Source organism: Mus caroli, unplaced genomic scaffold, assembly GCF_978045245.1.
Source record: "Mus caroli unplaced genomic scaffold, Mus_caroli_1 scaffold_9, whole genome shotgun sequence".
Classification (NCBI taxonomy): Eukaryota; Metazoa; Chordata; class Mammalia; order Rodentia; family Muridae; genus Mus; species Mus caroli.
The window spans coordinates 60,949,812-60,970,257 of NW_028227264.1; the positions used below are offsets into that span (position 1 = coordinate 60,949,812).

Sequence of the window (20,446 nt, forward strand, 5' to 3'; positions counted from 1 at the left end):
TTGGGAGGCAGAGGCAAGCAGATTTCTGTAAATTCAAGGTCAGGCTGGTCTCAAGAGTGTTCCAGGACAGCCAAGGACACGGAGAGACTGGGGGTGTGGGGAAGAAAGAGAGATTATGTGTGTGTGTTGGGGGTGGGTGTCGGGGTGGGCAGCGGCATTGGACTGGATGGGATGAGACACCTGGCTCAGCAGTGTGCTGCTCTTCCAGAGGAGCAGGGTTCAGTTCCACCTAGAACTCCAGTTCCAGGGAATCCAACACCCACTTGTAGCCTTTGTAGCCACCATGAGTATGTTATGTGTCGCAGAGATAGACATGCAGACAAATCATCTAACACTTACAATATAAATTAAACAAATAACACCTCTCCAAAGAAAACAAGAAGAAACATTTTAAAATAAAAAGTGGTTTTTAAAAAAATTGAGGTCCCGGGGCCTAGCAAACACAGGAGTGGATGTTCACAGTCAGCTATTGGATGTATCACAGGGCTCCCAATGGAGAAGCTAGAGAAAGTACCCAAGGAGCTAAAGGGATCTGCAACCCTATTGTTGGAACAACATGATGTACTAACCAGAACCCCGGAGCTCTTGTCTCTAGCTGCATATGTATGGAAAGATGGCCTAGTCGGCCATCAATGGAAAGAGAGGCCCATTGGACTTGCAAACTTTATATGCCCCAATATAGGGGAATGCCAGGGCCAAAAGAATGGGAATGGGTGGGTAGGGAAGTGGGGGGCGCTATGGGGGACTTTTGGGATAGCATTGGAAATGTAATTGAGGAAAATATGTAATAAAAATATTAAAAATCAAAAAAAAAATTGAGGTCTTTAAGGTATCCCTTCTGAGAGTCGCATTTCCTATTTAGCTTAGATAAATGGCTAACATGGCACTTTACCGTCTTTTTATGACAGTGAAGCATTCTTCTAGCTTTTTAAGTACAAATTACCTTGAACAAATTTAGTCGTTGTTCTGATAGTCTCTATGTAGACCAGGTTGGCCTTGAATTCACAAGAGAGCCACACCTGGCAAAGTTTGCATTTACCAGTGTAACTTGATAGACAAAATCCACCTACCCCTCTCTCCTTTGTAGTGTTTCTGCAGCTGTGCACTACTGGCCTATGGGCCTGAATAATTAATTCCTTGTTGGGGCTGTCTACAAAACATAGGACCGTAAGCAACAAGCTTAGCCTCTACCAACTAGATGTGAGGAGCATCCATTCAAGAGAATACCTTAAAAATTTTCATTATCAAATGTGGTCTGAAGAATAAATCTACCCAACTAAAACCCACTGATTTATAGTAAATTGTATTTCCTATTTTTTAAATCTTAAAACACCCACCAAGATTCTGAAGGAACTACACAGATTAATTAAAAAAATATTTTTTAATTAATGACTTAAGGCATCAATCATACTGACAATCTACTGGCTTGTCACTAAACTGTACATTTGATGTCCACTGCTTCTTTTTTTTTAACTTCTCAAAATTAAGATGGAAGTATTCAGGGCAAGTAAAACAATGTAGGGAGCGCAGCAACAGTGCCGTCACGACTCTTACTCTAGGCTCTAAGTGAGTCGCAGGGCTTTAGATGCACGATCTTTTGGATTAACTGCATTGTTTCTGAGATCAGGTCTCATTATGAGGACCAGCCTGGCCTCCAACTCAAAATCTTAGGATTAATGGAATGTGCCACCAGGCCCAGTCTAGGAACAGACTTCTTAGCAAATACATTTAAATGCTGAAAATATTAGTTCAAAAAAGTTGCAAATATTAAGGAGCATGCTATTTATGATGTATACTGAAACTAAAAAATGAACTATAAAACTAACAATAGTTGTATAAATAAAAGCAGGTGTTCTGGATACTTCAATAAAGACATCAGTAATCACGTGTCATTGTCAATGACACTGATGAACTTTATTGGGGAAACTATAACAAAGTTCATCCTAAACTCTTCACTCAGTGAGTATTTAATAATTTGAATGCTAGAAATTACAGGCAATTTTCAAAAGCAGACTCACATTCATAAAACTTTATACATCATTTGAACTAACATATATGTTTATACTACTAAAATCAAACATGCACTGCTGTGAAACATTCCTGTCTCATGATTACTTTGTCTATAGTACATTATTAACACACTCATCGCCAAGTGCACTGTATCTATCATACACTTGAACCGTTCTCCTTGGACTTCTCATCTTTGTCTTCATTCTTTACATTATCCTATAAAATAGGAACAAAGTATACTTTAATTAGTTTCTTGTTACTCTGAAATTAGCTTAAAATAGTACTCAGTGACTGAGTGATAAATATCCATTAATTCATTTTAATATATTGCTGCCCAATTTTTCTTGAATTTTAGTGGTTTAGGACAACCAATCTAGGACTTGGCCAATAGGCAATAAATCTAACCAAATATTTGGTCTAATAAATACATATATATAAACCACTTGCATATTATATGTAATTTTCAAAAGAAAATAGTCACTTTGGGAATGACTTTTGAATAGTTTCTGGAAGGCTTAAATGCTAGGAATATTATAACTATTTGTTTCTAGGAAAAACTATAAAGACCGTAACACTAAATTACATTAAAAATGCAAGAAATAGAATGTTAAAAGTTTAAATAAACCTTGAAAACATAAAAAAGACAAATCATCTCACCTTTTTCAGGACAGTGTGGATATCATCCATAACTGTGGATAAGTTTCTGAGTGTTTTATTCAATTGGTTTTCAAATTGCAAATTCATGTTTTCTGAAACCTTCAGGTTTTCTTGTAATTGAGCAAGGTCTTTTTTGACCTCTCTAAGTTCACCAGAGAGGCTTTTGTTAGAATTCTCCAAGTTTAATATAGTTTTCCCATCTTCATCTGTTCAAAAAAAATTTTTTTTCAAAATACACCATATTGATCATATATGGCAAAAAGAGAAAACTACTTATGATTTGTCCTCTGTCCTCCACAGGCAGGCCATGGTGTATGTGCCCACATACATACATATATATGTAATAAAAAATAAAAAACTATAAAAAGCAAAAGGAGCTGACTGATTCGATGCCTGGATGAGTCACAGTCAGTGTGGACAACCTTACTTTAGCCATGCCTCACAGGTGAAAGACAAATGAAGCCTGAGGGATAAACCTCAACAGCAGCAATTCACTTAAACCCCAGAAGCCCTGACTCAGGCTTCACTACTGTAACAAACAACCTCCCACAATCCCCACAATTCTGTAAAATATTTATAAAAGTTCAATTATTTTAACTAGTTATAAAGTATAACACAAGCCAGGTATGCTGGCACACAGCTGTGCTATCCAGTCCTTCTGAGGCTGAGAAGGACGGACTGCTGTGAGTTTGAGGCCAACCTGGGCTACATAGTGAGTTCCATGACTGACCAGGCTACAAAGTGAGACTTTGTCTTAAGAGAGAGAGAGAAAAGAAGCAAACTGTTAAGAGCTTTCGATAGTGTTATTCTAACTTCGGTTCCTTTTCCTTTTGTTTGTGACAGTTTCACTGTGTAGCTGTCTGGCTGGTATGGAATTTGTTATATAGACTAAGTTTCTCAAAATTACAGGAAGCCACCTTCCTTTGTCTCCTGAGTGGCAGGCTCATGGTTCCATTTTTGTGACTATTTAGAGAAACAGAAAATGGTAAAATCTATGTTGTACCAGAAGAGATTAGAAAAGATCAAAAAGTCTAAGTCTTCATCTCCAGCCTACAACTCTAGCACAAAGTAAGAGCCTGTCTCAAAATCTGACACATAAGCTAAGGTTTTTTTTTTTAAAGATTTATTTATAATAATATTTATTTATAGATTTTTTTTAAAGATTTATTTATTTATTATATGTAAGTACACTGTAGCTGTCTTCAGACACACCAGAAGAGGGAGTCAGATCTTGTTACAGATGGTTGTGAGCTACCATGTGGTTGCTGGGATTTGAACTAAGGACCTTTGGAAGAGCAGTCGGGTGCTCTTACCCACTGTGCCATCTCACTAGCCCTTATTTATAGATTTTTAAAAGATTTATGTATTATATTTATTTATAGATTTTAAAGATTTGTTTATAATAATATTTATAAACTTTTATATTTACATATCATAAGCACACTGTAGCTGTGTTCAGACACCCCAGAAGAGGCATCAGATCCCATTGAGGATGATCATGGGCCACCGTGTGGTTGCTGTGAATTGAACTCAGGACCTCTGGACGAGCAGTCTGTGCTCTTTATGGCTGAGCCATCTCTGCAGCCCCTAAGCTAAGGTTCTTATAAAGCTAAGCAGTTTTATAACTACCAACAGAGATAATGAAACCTAATGTCAGGGGTTCACAAGACGGCTCAGCAGTCAGAGCACTTAGTGTTCTTACTGAGGACTTGGGTAGCTACGATGGAATGGCCAACAACAGTCTGTACTCCTAGCCATCTGTACACCCCCCCCCCCCCCCCCCGGTCACACACAAAGAACCACAAGTTCTCTGGAAGTCCTTGCACGCCAACAGCACCTCACCTGTTTTCTCCTCTAGTAACTGGAGCTTCTGTTCCACCTCAGCTCTTACTTTCTCACTCTTTTCCAGTTTTTGTAGGAGACTCCCAACATCCACCATCGCACCATTGTACACAATAAGCCCTACATTTTCCTCTCCATCTTTTGATTCCTGTTTTACTGTTGGTGTTGGAAGTAATAATCTGTTTCCTAGAATATAAAAAATGTTTTAGCCACTTATGAATAATAGATTTACAAAAAAAAACCAAAAAACAAAAAAAACCCCAAAAACCCAAACAAACAAAAAAGCAAGATCTGCCAGTGTGTAGTGTATGCCTGTAATTTCAGCACTCAGGAGGCTAAGGCAGGAGAACCCTCAGTTCTCCCAATTTCAAGTCAACCCATGCTCTATGGACAAACCTGACCTGAAAACAAATTAAAGGCAAAGGTAAAACAAATGAAACCACAAAGGCCCAAATGTTAATTCACTCAAACCTAGCATGTCTTCCTGCAGCGCCTCTGACTCTTCATGGTTCTCATCATCTTTCGAGGTGTCTGTTAATTTTCGATAAAAGCACGATTCTCGGAGTACTACTTTATTAAGAAGTTTCTTTACCTATTATGCAAGCAAATAAATAAGATGTAAATACAATTATTTTACCTATTATACATGCAAGTAAACAAATGACTAAGATGCAAATACTCCTCTTCACTGTAGAAGTGAAGAGAAGTGTAGAGAGCCTGATGCAGACTGGGTAGTGGCTGTGACTGACTTACATCTGCAGCCTGAAGCAGGCTTTGCCTCTCCTTGCTTCACTGCTTTTAGACCCACCTACCTCTGCCTCCAGAGTGCTAGGGTTAAAGGTGTGTGTCATCATGCACACTGGCTGTAGCAAATTTCTTTTTAAAACTTTTTTGATTTCTTTGCTATGTCTTGTGTTTGCGCTCACATGTGCTCCAGGCACCCCTGGACCTGGAGTTCCAGCAGCTGTGCCTGGCCTGAGGTGGGCGCTGGGAGAAGAACCCGATTCCTAAGCACAGTGAGTCGTCTCTCTTAAGCAATGACTGATGCCCTGAAGTGCATTGCTTCATCCCTCCAAATTTCAAAAATGTTAAGCATACATTGTGATCATTGTATCTATTACTAATCAGTTGACAGTATTTAGAATTTTAAGTATTTGCTTTATAAGCTGAACATTTAAGTTATTTTAAAAAATCCCTTTGGGAATGTTTATTTTCTCTCTCTCTCTCTCTCTCTCTCTCTCTCTCTCTCTCTCTCTCTCTCTCTGTGTGTAGGTACACATGTGCTGTGAAGTCATAGGAGGGCTCCAACTCATAGCAACAACCTTGGGGACAGGAATATTAACCTAATGAGCCATTTCACAAGCCCAGTTTTTGTATTGGACTTGCTTATTTGTTTGTTTGTTTGTTTATTTGAGGTCTGTGTAGCCTTGATTGATTGATTGATTGATTAATTGATTTGAGGTCTGTGTAGCCTTGGCTCTCCTGGTTTTTGCTCTGTAGACCAGGCTGGCTGAAAACTCGGATCCATCTGCCTCTGCCTCCCAGGTGCTGGAATTAAAGGCCAGTGTTTTAAGATATGGTCTTGCTAGGCATATATAGCACCTCAGGATGGCCTCAAACTCAATACTCTTGCCTCAGCTTCCAAGTGTTAAGATTACAGGTGCAATAGACACTTCAAACTTTTAAAGTAAATGATGCTTAATTCCAAATAACAAAAACAAACAGAAAGCAGGCATGGTGGGGCATGCCTGCAATCTAGCACTTGGGAGTGGGGGCAGGTAAATTTCTTTTGAGTTTGAGGCTGGCCTGGTAAATTCCATGACAGCCAGGTCTATATAGAAAAACCCTGTCTCAACCACTGCCAACAAACAAACAACCTCACCCCACCCCCCAGCAATAGAAAGACTACTTAAGTTATAAACGTCCATATAATGGAATGTGAAGTAGAGAGTGGTGTAAGTCTATTTTCTCTTTTGTATTTTAAAATCCAGTCAGGTTAAGCCTTAAACTTGTAGTGATCCTCCTACCTCAGATACACAAGTACAAGGTTTTAGAAGTGAGTCACCGAACTCCGCTATATTCCATTTTTAAGATAGAACCAATAATTAAAAATGGCCCCCATCTATATATACAAAACAATGTCACCTACTGAAATAGTCATGTACATATGAGTGTAGATATGAGCTCTAGAAAGGGGCTGGAGAGATGGCTTGGTGGTTAAGAGCACTGACTGTAATAAGACCTGATTCCCTCTTCTGGTGTCTGAGGACAGCTAGTGCACTTATATATAATAAATAAAAATAAATCTTTAAACAAACAAACAAACAAACAAAAAAGCTCTAGAAATAGTTATTGATGATATTAAGTATTGAGGAAGAAGACTAGAGGAAAGGGTAAACAAATTTTCTTTTTCTTTCTATGGAGAGAAGAGCGTTCTGTATCATCAGCGGAGAAGAGGGAGGGAGGGAGGGAGGGAGAGAGCAAGCTCTCAAGTAAAAGCTGTTTTTAAAAAAGGGGTGAGGGTGTCTCTGGGAGGGGATGGTGCACACCTTTAATCCCAGTACTAGGGAAAAAGAGGCACTTTAATCTCTGAGTTCAAGGATAACCTGATCTACCAGAGATCCAGGCCAGCCAGGTAAACTGCCATAACCAAAACAAAAAAAAGCCAGCCAGGCGTGGTGGCGCACGCCTTTAATCCCAGCACTTGAGAGGCCGAGGCAGGCGGATTTTGAGTTTGAGGCCAGCCTGGTCTACAGAGTGAGTTCCAGGACAGCCAGGGATATATACTGTCCCAAAAAACTAAAACCCAAAAAACAAACAAAAAGCCATCAACTAATTTTTTTATGTGTGGAAATTGAATAGAACATAAAATGGTACTGGATATCCCATAGATAGGCAGTGCTCAGCCATCTGACCTGGGTGTTGGGAACTGGGTTCTCTGCAAGAGCAATGCAGTCTTAACCAGTGTGCCAACTTTCCTTCCCTGAAGATAACCTTAAAAAAAGAAGTGTGTGTGTCTCAGCAACAGACCAGATGTGAACTTTTGTAACCTGGGTTTCTCCTACTCTTTGGACCCCAGGATCAAAATGATATTATCAAGTTTTAGCAACAAGTACTCTACCCACTGAAGCATGCTGGCCCCAAAGATAGTTTCTTTAATAACTGAGACTATAGAGCTAGTTCTAGAATAGTCAGGGCTACCGAGAAAACCTATCTTGAAAAACAAAAATCAAAAAGAAAAGGAGGGGCTGGAGAGATGCCTCATTAGTTAAGAGCACCGACTGCTCTTCTGGAGGTCCTGAGTTCAAATCCCAGCAACCACATGGTAGCTCACAACCATCTGTAACAAGACCTGATTCCCTCTTCTGGTGTGTCTGAAGTAAGCTACAGTGTACTTATGTATAATTAATAAATAAAAACAAAAAAGATAATTTCTTTTAAAAAGTTAACTGTAGAGAAGGTTTAAAGAGAGGGGAGGGAGCCCGGCGTGGTGGAGCACGCCTTTAATCCCAGCACTCGGGAGGCAGAGGCAGGCGGATTTCTGAGTTCGAGGCCAGCCTGGTCTACAGAGTGAGTTCCAGGACAGCCAAGGCTACACAGAGAAACCCTGTCTCGAAAAACCAAAAAAAAAAAAAAAGAGTCTGCAACACTAGCCTAACAGCCACAGAAAGGCTGGGTAGCAATTTCTGACACAGGATAATTGAATTTATTCTATCTTACCTTTTGGAAGGGTAACTTGAAAAGAGTTTTGAGCTGAGTGTAACTCAGTGAAAGGTCAACTGTCTGGCCATGACTAAGGCCCTAGCTTCTATCCTGAGTACCAAAAAGGAAAAAAATCCTAAGATCAACTGATTACCTGAGCCCGAGAAAGATGCAGTCCAAGAGTATATAGTATTTCTTCCAAATCCTTTTCAAGAAGGTAACCGCAATGACTTTGATCAAAATAAACAAAGGCCATTAGCAGATCCCTGTTAACTGTGACCATTTGAGGCTTCTCTTTTTCCTAAAACACACACAAGAAATGGTATATAGTTTTACTACCACACACATACACACACACAAAAAAGAGAAATTGAGGTTCTATTTATATGAGAAAGCACTAATCTTAAAAAGATTGGGCTAAAATGAATAGATTTTGTACATGAATATGAAAAACAAAACAAAATTAAAAACAGCTTGAGAGACACAAATACTCCAAAAGCAGTAAGTGTGAGATAAGGAAATTGTGATTTTCTAGAGAATATGGAAGAAAACTCACCTTATCTTTCGCAGCTCTGTCCTTGCAGTACCGGCTGACATCCCTTTTGTCATCTCGCTTTACTTCCTCCTCCTCCCTATCTGTAAAACAAACGTGGAAACAGACTTGATACCCACCCTTGTGATTACAGTATTAATCATCATTTCAGACACTAACTGAAAACAAATTTTTATTTGTTAAATCTATTATTTCCTAAAGAAATGGGTCAGCACAACTTTTTTTTTGTTTTTCGAGACAGGGTTTCTCTGTGAATATCCCTGGCTGTCCTGGAACTCACTCTGTAGATCAGGCTGGCCTTCAACTCAGAAATCTGCCTGACTCGGCCTCCCAAGTGCTGGGATTAAAGGCGTTCGCCACCACTGCCAGGCTGGGCCAACATTTTTTGAAAGCACTTGTTGCTGTTGCAGAGGACCCAGGATCCTCGTGGTGGTTCACAATCATATATAACTCCAGTTACAAGAGATCCAATGCCCTCTCCTGACTCCCAGGAGCACAGGGCATGCATGTGGTTCACAGCTGGCTTCCACACTAGCCACAGTAAATGACCCAAAAAGAACTAAAATGCCACTAGCACTGATGAAACAGAAAGGGCAAACACTAGCAAGTGTTCAATTATTACTTACAACTGTTGGGTGTGGTGGGATGAGCTGGTAATCACAGCTCTCACTTGGGGCACTGCGGCAGAACAATGTTGGCCAAAGCCAACCTGGGCCAGTATCAGTAACAAAGTAAGACTGTCTTACAAAACAACAAAGAAAATATGCGGTCCACTCTACAGCACTGAGGGCATCTGATGCATGCATACCATCATCTTCATCCTCAGCTTCCTCTGCCTCCATTGGGTCATACTCATCTTGATTGTTATCTTCTTCTGTTTCATCATCATCTTTAGAATCATCCTTTCTTTTTTCTTCTTTCTGTAATTTAAGATGACTTAAAATTAAGCAATATCTCATGAAAAACAAAGTAAGTAAATGTCAAGCGCAGTAAACAGATGTATTTCTAACAATTCCAATTAGCTTTCTCATAATAATAACCTATTCAAATGTGGCAGGGTGGGGCACGGCAGTAATCTCAGAACTTGGAGGTGAAGGCAGGAGAATGAGGAGGTCACAGCCAATTACAGAAAGAAAGGGGGGGGGGAGAAAGAGAAAAGAATAGAAACAAGAGGGCCAGTGAGATGACTCAGCAGTTAAGAGCACTGACTGCTCTTCCAGAAGTCCTGTGTTCAATTCCCAGCAACCACATGGTTGCTCACAACCATCTGTAATGGGATCCAATGCCCTCTCTTCTGGTGTGTGTGAAGACAGCGACAGTGGATTTACATACATAAATCTTTTTTTTTTTTAAGATTTTTTTATTATATGGAAGTACACTGTAGCTGACTACAGATGCACCAGAAGAGGGTGTCAGATCTCATTACGGATGGTTGTGAGCCACCATGTGGTTGCTGAGATTTCATCTCAGGACCTTTGGAAGAGCAGTCAGTGCTCTTACCTGCTTAGACATCTCTCCATCTCCAGCCCACATACATAAATCTTTAAAAAAAAAAAAAATCACAGTGTTCTTGCAAAGGACCCAAGTTCCATTACAGGCACCCATACCAAACAGCTCACAACTGCCTGTTAACTGTAGTTTCAAGTGATCTGATACCCCTCTTACCTCCTGCATGCACACACACGCACTTATGCACACATGTACACATACAAGTAATGATTTTAAACGTAGGAGTAAGCCAGGTGTATTAAATAAAACTTAGAAACAAGAAAGGAGGACCGGGCTGACGGCTCTTCCCGGGACTGCTCCCAGTACCCAAAGGACAGCTCCATGACTCTATGTAACCTAACCTCAGTCTCAGGGGATCCCCACGCTCCTCTAGTCAGAGGTCAGCAACCATACACATGGAGCATAAATACACATATAGGGAAAGCATACATGGGAGGAGGGAAGGAAGGAAGTGTAAAAAGAAATAAAAGCATGGAAAAAACGAAAGAAAAGGAGGAGGAAAGAGGGAAAGAAACATCAGAAAACCATATAATTCATATATATAAAATTATTAAGTTTTGTTATGTGGCTCAGGCTAGACCAGAACTCCTTCCACCACTGTGTGTAGGAATACAAGTATGTGGGCCTAAACCCAGCTCTAGTTTTTTTGAGTCAGTCTCATGTGGTCTGGGTCAAATATCCAACACACCACTCAACACTCTGTTACCATCTAGAGGTAGTATCCAAAACTTTCTAAGTGTTGTTGACTATCTTAGAAATTACAGACCTTTCTCTCATCTCTGTCTTCTTTTTTGTCTTTATCGTCGCCTGATTTTCTCCGTTTTGGTTTTGGTTCATCAATATCATCTTCTCTTTCTTCTTTTTTATCTTTTCTCTCTTCTTTCTTGCTTTTCTTCTCCTTATCTTTTTTGTCCTCTTTCTCAGGAAGAGAGAGTAATGATTTGTATATTCTAACCCCAAAATCTCTTTGAAGCATTTCATTGAAAAGTTCTGCAAACAGTGAAACCTATAAAAAGACATCAACATTAATACAAGCAAACTCGATCCTGACAGAATGTAAAAGGTCACAGAAGCCCTGAAATTGGCAAAATAGATTTCATGGCTAGCAGAACTAGCTTCCCTGATTTAGAAAAATAGAGGTGCACAACGCTTTGGCCACTCCTTGAACCCATGTGTCTGCCAATGTTTTGACCATTCCTTGAACCCAGGTGTGTGCCCAGTGCTGCACCTCACTGCCAGGTGTTTGTGATATTGGTTGCTAAGATAGAGTCAGAAAATCTCCCCAGCAACCACAGCAGGGCCAATCTGGAGTTGCTACACCTGCACCAGACTCTATCCTTGTACCCCTCCCATACCCATTTCTTGAGAATAGACATTGTTTAGATCTGGAAATCCCCTACTCCCCCCCTTCTCCTTTCTCCCCTGAGGGCCTATAAAAACTGGGACCCCTTTCCCCTCGTGGTCGACTCCTCTACCCCTGCGTGGGATATGAGTCGACTCCAGAGCTCTAGCTTTCCCCTAATAAAGCCTCATGTGGTTTGCATCAAGCTTGATCTCTTGTGAGTTCTTGGTTGTCCGCTATTGTCCTGAGGCCTGAGCGAGGGGCTCCTGAGTCTTTCAAAAATACTGAATAAGTCCAGCAAAAGTCATTAAATAAGCACTGTCTTACCACACTGGTTATCTACACCTAAAACAGAGCTAGGATATTTTAGGAGGGAAATAAAGAAGTGATCCACAGCTATAAAAATGGGCGGGAATGATGTGAAGACTATGAAAACCCCCAAGAGCTAGTTGTGGTGGCACATGCCATTAATTCCAGGCCTTGGGAACCAGAGGTATGCAAAACTTGAGACAGGGTTTCTCTCAGCAGTCCTTGCTGTCCTACCACAGGCTGTGTAAACTAGGTTGGCCTCGAACTGAACTGAGATCCACCTACTTCTGCCTCCTAGGTGCTGGGATTAAAGGCATGTACCACAATGTCTAGCACAATTTAAAAAAAAAAAAAAAATACAAGATCTTTTTATGGTAGTCAGGCTGGCTTTGAACTCATGGTCTGACTGCTGGGATTTCAAACTCCTGTCATCATACCTTGTGCAAAAGATGTTTTAAAGACAAAAATTATATATTGTTAACCTTACTGGTACATTCCTGTAATCTCAACATTTGAGAGATGAGGAAGGAAGATCAGCAGTTCACCATCATCCTTGGGTATGTGAGACTCTATCTTAAAAAAAACCTGAGAGCTGGATATAGTGCTGCATACCTGTAATCCCATATATCAACAGTAGAAAGAGGAGAATTAGCAATTCAAGTCTAGCCTGAGCCATACAGCAAGGATAGACCACACTGGGCTACATGAGACACAACCTCACAAAAAACCAGAACCATATAAAGAGAATAAATAAAAAAGCAGAATATAAATAGTAATGCTTAGTGATGCAGTTATGTAATTGTAGCCCGTAAGGATACTGAAACAGAATAATGTGAGTTGAAGGCTTAACTGGACTACAAATTGAGGTTTAGGCCAGCCTAGAAACTCGGTAAGATTATTCAGAAGTAAAAAGAAGACAGGAAATGTAGAGGTCTTGCAAAGCACATATAAGGCCCTGAGTTTAATCTTAATCCTCCTCACGAACAAAAGAGAAGCGCCGGGCATGGTGGTACGAGCTTGAATATCAAAAAAAAGTGGACCTGTGTTTCATGGCCAAAGAGAGGTATGTATGTACTAAAGACCTGGTAAGAGATTCATTTAGATGAGAGATACAGACAGACAGACAGACAAGACAGAACACAAACTTTAGGTTGAAAAATAATACCACTTAATTTCTCTTACAACTCAGTCACAAACTTTTCAATTCTATTAAATGGTACTCTATAAAAGAAACACTAAAACATTACACCATCAAGCCGGGTGTGGTGGCACACACATTTAATCCTAGCACTTGGGAGGCAGAGACAAGAGGATTTCTGAGTTCAAGGCCAGCCTGGTCTACAGAGTGAGTTCCAGGACAGCCAGAGCTACACAGAGAAACCCTGTCTTAAAAACAAAAAACAGAAAACGACAACAGCAACAAAAACACATTACACCATCATCAAGAAAGAAGGTTTAAAAAGAAGGTAAAAGGCCAACTGGATGGCTTATACTGTAAACACACTACTTAAGAGGCTGAGGCAAGACTTGCAAGGGAAGCTAGCCTAAAACCCACAGAAAAGATGGGTAGCAATTTCTGATACTGGATAATTGAATTTATTCTGTCTTACTTTTTGGAAGGGTAATCTGATAAAAAGTTCTGAGCTCTGAGTGTAACTCAGTGAAAAAGCAACTGTCTAGCCATGACTGAGGCCCTAGCTTCTATCCACCTAATAGCTGTATGTAGTGCTTAAGGACAACCACTGTTCTTTCAGGAGCTTGTTTGGGTCTCTGCACCCACACCGTGGTTTACAAACAGCTGTAACTCCAGATGTGGAACTGACCCTCTCTCTTCTGGCTTCTACAGGAACCAGGCACACATGTCAAGAAGACATACACAGAGACAAAACAACAATACAACAGACAAAAATAAAATAAAGACAACTAGATATCTACCCTCTGATAAAAGAACACATTACTCTCAAGAAAATGCCTTAGGGGCTGGTGAGAAGGCTCAGTGGGTAAGAGCACCGACTGCTCTTCCGAAGGTCCAGAGTTCAAATCCCAGCAACCACATGGTGGCTCACAACCACCCATAATGAGATTTGGTACCCTCTTCTGGTGCGTTTGAAGACAGCTACAGTGTACTTACAGATAATAAATAAATAAATCTTTAAAAAAAAAAAAAAAGAAAGAAAGAAAGAAAATGCCTTAGAATAGGCTGTAACTGCAGTACAGAGAGAAGAGAGGCAAAGGACCAGGAATTTAAGTCTCACTACAAAGCAACTTCAAGGTCAGCAAAAGCTACTAGAGATAGCCTTGAAGAAACAAAACAAAATGAGAAAGAAAGAATAATTGAGATCTAATACTGTAATGCATCTATAAGAGGCCTTAGAAAACAAACCTGATTTTTCCTAGTAAATAATGGTGAATAAATACACACCAAGAACATGGAAGCAGTCAAAGAAACACTCAAAGGACTTAATAAATACATTAAACAGTCGCAACTGTGATATCATTTGGATCCTCATTGAAAAGTTAACATTACCTCAAATGAATGTTCTTTATTATCTTCCAATCTGTAATCCAAAAGGACACTCAAAGACATGATGCTGCAATCAAACTTGCCACTTTTTGCAGCCCAGTTCGGATGCACAATTATGGCAGGTTCATCTGGCAAAATGTATCTTCTTTCTTGACGCTGTCGTTCAACTTCTTCTTGACGTTTTCTTTCTTCTTCCTAGGCATTTGAAAATTTAAGTTATGGTAAAACTTCAATGTAAAAAGAACATGTATGGGGCTGGTGAGATGGCTCAGTGGGTAAGAGCACCCGACTGCTCTTCCGAAGGTCCAGAGTTCAAATCCCAGCAACCACATGGTGGCTCACAACCATCCGTAATGAGATCTGGTGCCCTCTTCTGGAGTGTCTGAAGACAGCTACAGTGTACTTACATATAATAAATAAATCTTAAAAAAAAAAAAAAAAAAAAAAAGAACATGTATATCAAAAATTACTCTATCTAATATATATATAAATACATAACACATCTAATATTGTATATGTATAACATATCGAATATCTATATCAATTATGTAGATTAGATATGATCATGGTGGTGGTTCATGACTATAATCCCAACACTTCGTGGCACAGACAAAATCTTGAGTTCCAGCCAACCCAGCCACAGATCAACTGAGTATCAGGCTAGTTTCTGCTACTGGGTGAGAAATCAAACTCAAAGTCTGACTTCTTACAAATTATATTAGCCATAATGGTTAAAAACAGAGACAGTTAGTTATCTTTTATGGCTCCTAACTCTTTGCCATTTCCTTTCTTTCTTTCTTTCCTTTTTTTTGGTTTTTCGAGACAGGGTTTCTCTTTATAGCTCTGGCTGTCCTGGAGCTCACTTTGTAGACCACCAGGCTGGCCTCGAACTCAGAAATCCGCCTGCCTCTGCTTCCCGAGTGCTGCTTATCTAAGGGTACAGGAACACATACATGGGGGTCAGAGGATAGGTAACTGTTTCTTTTCTTCCATCATGGGTCCTAGAGATTGGACTGCTGTTGTCAATGAACACATCTGTCTTCTAAAACATAACTTCACTAAAGGATGTCAAGTCATCCTGGGGAAACAGTTTGTCCCTGAGCTAGGATAGGGACATCTATTCTGCTATAAAGTAGTCACATAAGCTAAAAAGATTCAGGCCCTTGTCAGCTCTCTAACAGTATCATCCAAAAATATTTATAACCCAGGGAAGAAAGAGAGAAACCACAAACCCATGAACTGCCTAGCAACAAAGGAAGCTTCCTGCTATCACTGAGGGAAACCTGCATCCCTAGAAATGTCCTCAGAAGTTCCAGGATCAGCAGGCCCAGTTTATAGTCTGCTAAAGCAGAATTCTCTTCCCTTTATAACCAAACTTGGTGTTACTGAGAAAGAAGAAAGCAACAAATCCTCTAGGTTTACTCACTTGTAACTGAGTTATTAAAGTAAAAAAGCAGCCAGGCCACCCTGGTTGGTCTACATTCAGAGTGAGTTCTAAGGACAGCAAGAGCTATAGACAGATCCTGTCTATAAACAAGCAAGCAAACAACTAAGCAACCATGCTAACACATGTGTGTGATCCCAGCACATGAAGGGTCGGAGACAGGAGGATCATAAGGACAGCCAGAGTCACATCAATAATACCATTTATCACAAAGTAAATTAAAAGTAGAGCAGGGCAGAGAGACAGCCTAAGTGAGGAAAGGGCCTTGCTGCCAACCCCGATGACCAAAGTTTGATCCCCCAGGTCCCCAGGGTAGACGAAAATCAACTCCAGTTATTATCCTCTGACCTCTGGGTAAGCCCAACGGACGGCAGTTTCAATTCCATGCAGAATAAAGAAATACAAGAGTTTTTATAAAAAGAAAAATGACTAATTTTGGAGGGCACTTTACAGCAGGTACCACCTCTGCAGTAGAAAATCTAACAATTGTCTGTAACTTTTTAAAAAGACTTCAAAAGCCATTGAAAAACCCATGGTGAAAAGCACTTGCCACCGAAGCCTAAAGACTTAAGTTAGTATCCTTTGCCCACATCTTACCCCTTATCCCAAGGTTACAAAGAGCCAAACTGTAAAGTTTCCTGACTTTACACACGCACAGGAATAACTTAGAAACAACAAGCAAACAAAAAGCCCACAAGCAGCAGCAATTTTGCGCTGGAAAGACGGCTGGCTCAGCAGTTAACTGGTCAAGGAGACCCAGATGGGTTTCTCCACCCCACATGGTGACTCCCAACCATCTCTAATTCCTCCAGGGTCCTTTCTCATCTCTGGGACAACAAACACACATATGTGCAACAAAAACACTCATCTGAATAAAAATAAACCTTGCCCCCAGCCCAGCCTTTGTATAATTCTACAGCTATCTGGATGGGAATGTCAACTAAAAAGGAAACAAGTATGTCATGTCTAGTACACTCCTTCACGCTGTGAGAGCATCTACACTTCTTTTGTATTTCACTAACTGCATAGACTTTTTTTTTAAGGCAGGCTACTTTGTAACTATTTATCCTTTGTTTTTTCTTTTTTAATTTAATTTTATGTGTACCAGTGTTTGGCCTGTATGTCCAACAGTTAACTACATGTCCAGTGCTCTTTGAGGTGGAGAGGACAGCAGATCCTGTAATGAGTAGAGGAGGCCCTAAGTGAATATATATTTTTGACATGAGCAAGGCCTGTCAAAGACTGAGACCAGTTGGCCTATGGGAAATCAGACAAATCAGACTCATAAGGGCCAGGCATGCTCAAGTAGGGTGGCGAAGCTTTCTCTCCTTGGGAGTTCATTAATGAGTGTTTATGGATGACTGATCAGCATGTGCAAAGACTAGCAACTAATGATTCCTTCTTCTGGGACTGGTAAGCTACAGATCTCCTACCAGATTAGCCAAATTCTCTTCCTGTGCTGTATGTAATTAATAACCATAAGGTTCCAGTTAGAAGACCCCATGTGATTGTAGGTTTTTTTTCTTTTTTTTTTTTTGGTTTTTCGAGACAGGGTTTCTCTGTATAGCCCTGGCTGTCCTGGAACTCACTCTGTAGACCAGGCTGGCCTCGAACTCAGAAATCCGCCTGCCTCTGCCTCCCGAGTGCTGGGATTAAAGGCGTGCACCACCACGCCCGGCTGTAGGTTCTTTTGTATACATATATGTCCTTAATTCCCTTGCAATTGCTAACCAGGGTTCCTTAGACTAAAGTCATAGAATATGCAGCAGGGTGCCCTGGAACTGGAGTTAGGGATAATCAATGACCCATCATATTGGTGCCGGGAATTGAGCCTACCTCCTGTGCTAACAGAAAATACTCTTAATCACTGAGCTATCCCTCCAATCCTCTGCCCACCCCTTCCACTTTTTGATAAGGAAAAGTCTCACAGTATCCCAGGTTGGTCTCAGTTCTAGGATCTTGTAGCTCAGAGTACTCAATTCAGACTGGCCTGAGCTTATAAAATAAGACATGTCTTAAAAAAAAAAGTTGCTCTTTCGCTCTCTCTTTTCTCCCCTCTCTTTGTCTTCTCTCCTCTCTCCTTTCTCTTTGTCTTCTCCTCTCCTCTCTCTGTCTCTCTAGCCTTTCCTCCCCCCACTCCCTTCTCTCCCCCTGCATTTCTATAAGAAAGCTCTTAAACCATTAAAAAAAAAGTTTGTATTTTACTTTATTTAAATTATAACTCAAGGGGCTGGGGTGAGATGGCTCAGAGGTTAGGAGCACTGACTGCTCTTCCAGAAGTCCTGAGTTCAATTCCCAGCAACCACATGGTGGCTCACAACCATCTGTAATGGGATCTGATGCCCTCTTCAGGTATGTCTGAAGACAGCAGTGTACTTATATATACTAAATACAAAAAAAAAAAATCTTTTTAAAAATTTTAACTAAAAATTATACACATATAGTTTGAGTTACATCTTCCAAGAGCGCCCTCTAACACAACATTGGTAACATTCCAGTATGCAAATGGACTACATACCTCTTTATCATCCTCAGACTTCTTATCATCCTCATCTTCCTCTTCCTTTTCAGACTTCTCTAATTCCTTCTGCTCTTCTTTTTGTTCTTCTATTTTAAGCTGCTTTGTTAGGCGAGCTATTAACTGCGATTTTAGTCCTTTGGAACTGAGAGCTCGACTTTCTAATTCTTTTCGGAGATCGTTTACCTAAATATATGGAGCATAAAAACACAGAAGAAAAAAGTAGGACATTAAAAAGTATATACATATATATTTTTGTCTGTTTCTCAAAAGTTTCGAATTCAGGGCTGGAGAGATGGCTCAGTGGTTAAGAGCACTGACTGCTCTTCCAGAGGTCCTGAGTTCAAATCCCAGCAACCACATGGTGGCTCACAACCATCTGTAATGGGATCTGATGCCCTCTTCTGGTGTGTCTGAAGACAGCTACAGTGTAGTCATGAATAAAATAAATAATAATCCTTTTAAAAAAACATTTGTGAATTCAAGATTAGTGTGGTCCACACAGGGACATTATACATTAGTACAAGATTAGTGTGGTCCACACAGGGACATTATACATTAGTCCAAGATTAGTGTGGTCTACACAGGGGCTTCAGGCAATCCAGGGCTATATGCACTGGGACTCTATTTCACAAAGCCAAGTTCAGTGTTAAGAGACGCTGTCCACATTGCTTCTGAGAATGCAAAAGAATGCAAAGCCTGTTCTTGTGTGTGTGCACAAATGCACATTTGCCATGGCACAGGTGATGGTAAGAGGACAACCTTCCAGGAGCTAGTTCCTGCCTTTAGCAGGCTGTGGCAGGTCTATTGCTTAGGCTGCTCTCCTGGATGCCACCACACCTGGTGTTTCACTTGTGTTTCTGGAATCAGCCTCTACGTGTGAGGCGTGAACACCAGTGGATTTACCCATTGAATCATCTCCCTGACTCTTCCTTTGTACTAAGACAGCTGGTGGCCTAGGCTGCTCAAACTGGCTTATGTAGCAGAGCCAGATCTTGAACTCTCCAGATCGTTCTGTTTTCACCTCCCAAGTATTTCAATTACAGAACAAATCAGCAAACCTGGCTGTAAAACACGTTTTATTTTATTTTTATTTCTGAATATGTGTATATGTCTGTACACACGAGTGCATTGGCCCATTAAGGCCACAGGTATCAGGTCCACATGGAATTAAAGTTACAAGTAGCTGTGAGCATTCCCATGTGAATGCCTGGAACTCTAAAAAGGCAGTATCCAGTATCCACTCTTACGTACCTAGCCATCTCTTGAGGTCCCTAAACAAGTTTTAAAATGCTCAAAAACATTTAAGCCAGGTAAGATAGCAAGTATCCCAGTTTAAAAAATAACAGTGTAAGAATTTGTCTTAAAGGAAAGGGAAGAAATACATAATTTTTTTATATATGCATTTTGCCAAGTGCTACGACCACCCACCAAAACAGTAAAATAACTTAATGTTTAATAAAATAAATATTTTTTAACAAAACACAAAATCTATACTAACTAGAATGTGATGTTTAAAAATAATTACACTGTGTCTCTTTCCGCCATCTTGGCGCATGTGGAGGCCTGCTGGGAATGGGAACAGGACTTCTAAAAGCAAGTCTGTCTGGAAGTAAGGCTGTGGTGGGAGGCCATTTTTGCTGGCTACAAGCGAGGTCTCCGGAACCAAAGAGAGGCACAAGGCTCTTCTTAAAATTGAAGGTGTTTATGCCCGACATGAAACAGAGTTCTGCTTAGGCAAGAGATGTGCTTATGTGTATAAAGCAAGTGACTCCTGGAGGCAAACCAAACAAAACCAGAGCCATCTCGGGAAAAGTAACACCCAAGCAAACAGTGGAGTGGTTCCTGCCAAATTCTGAAGCAGACTCCCTGCAAAGGCATTGGACACAGAATCCACGTGATGCTGTGCCCACCCGGGATTTAAACTAATGAGAGTTAAATAAATAAAAGTGGATTTGTAAAAAAATTAAAAATAAAAAAATAATAATTACACTGGGCTGGGTATGGTGGCCATGCTTCTAAACCCAGCACTGGGA

General features: G+C 40.4%; 1 protein-coding gene across 4 annotated transcripts in view; it reads right to left on the reverse strand.

The window, feature by feature from the left end:
• Positions 1-1,362: 1,362 nt before the first annotated feature.
• Positions 1,363-20,446, reverse strand: part of Ccar1 (cell division cycle and apoptosis regulator 1) — a 48,981-nt gene continuing 29,897 nt past the window's right edge. For all 4 annotated transcript variants that reach the window (XM_021173826.3, XM_021173827.3, XM_021173828.3 and 1 more), the window contains exons 16-25: positions 18,411-18,596; positions 14,452-14,643; positions 11,040-11,279; positions 9,573-9,684; positions 8,768-8,847; positions 8,366-8,512; positions 4,981-5,101; positions 4,510-4,695; positions 2,668-2,873; positions 1,363-2,226 (exon numbers count right to left, since the gene is read on the reverse strand). In XM_021173826.3, the coding sequence (XP_021029485.1) occupies positions 2,167-2,226; positions 2,668-2,873; positions 4,510-4,695; positions 4,981-5,101; positions 8,366-8,512; positions 8,768-8,847; positions 9,573-9,684; positions 11,040-11,279; positions 14,452-14,643; positions 18,411-18,596 (1,530 nt within the window). In that variant the 3' untranslated portion in view covers positions 1,363-2,166. The remainder of the gene's footprint in view (positions 2,227-2,667; positions 2,874-4,509; positions 4,696-4,980; positions 5,102-8,365; positions 8,513-8,767; positions 8,848-9,572; positions 9,685-11,039; positions 11,280-14,451; positions 14,644-18,410; positions 18,597-20,446) is intronic.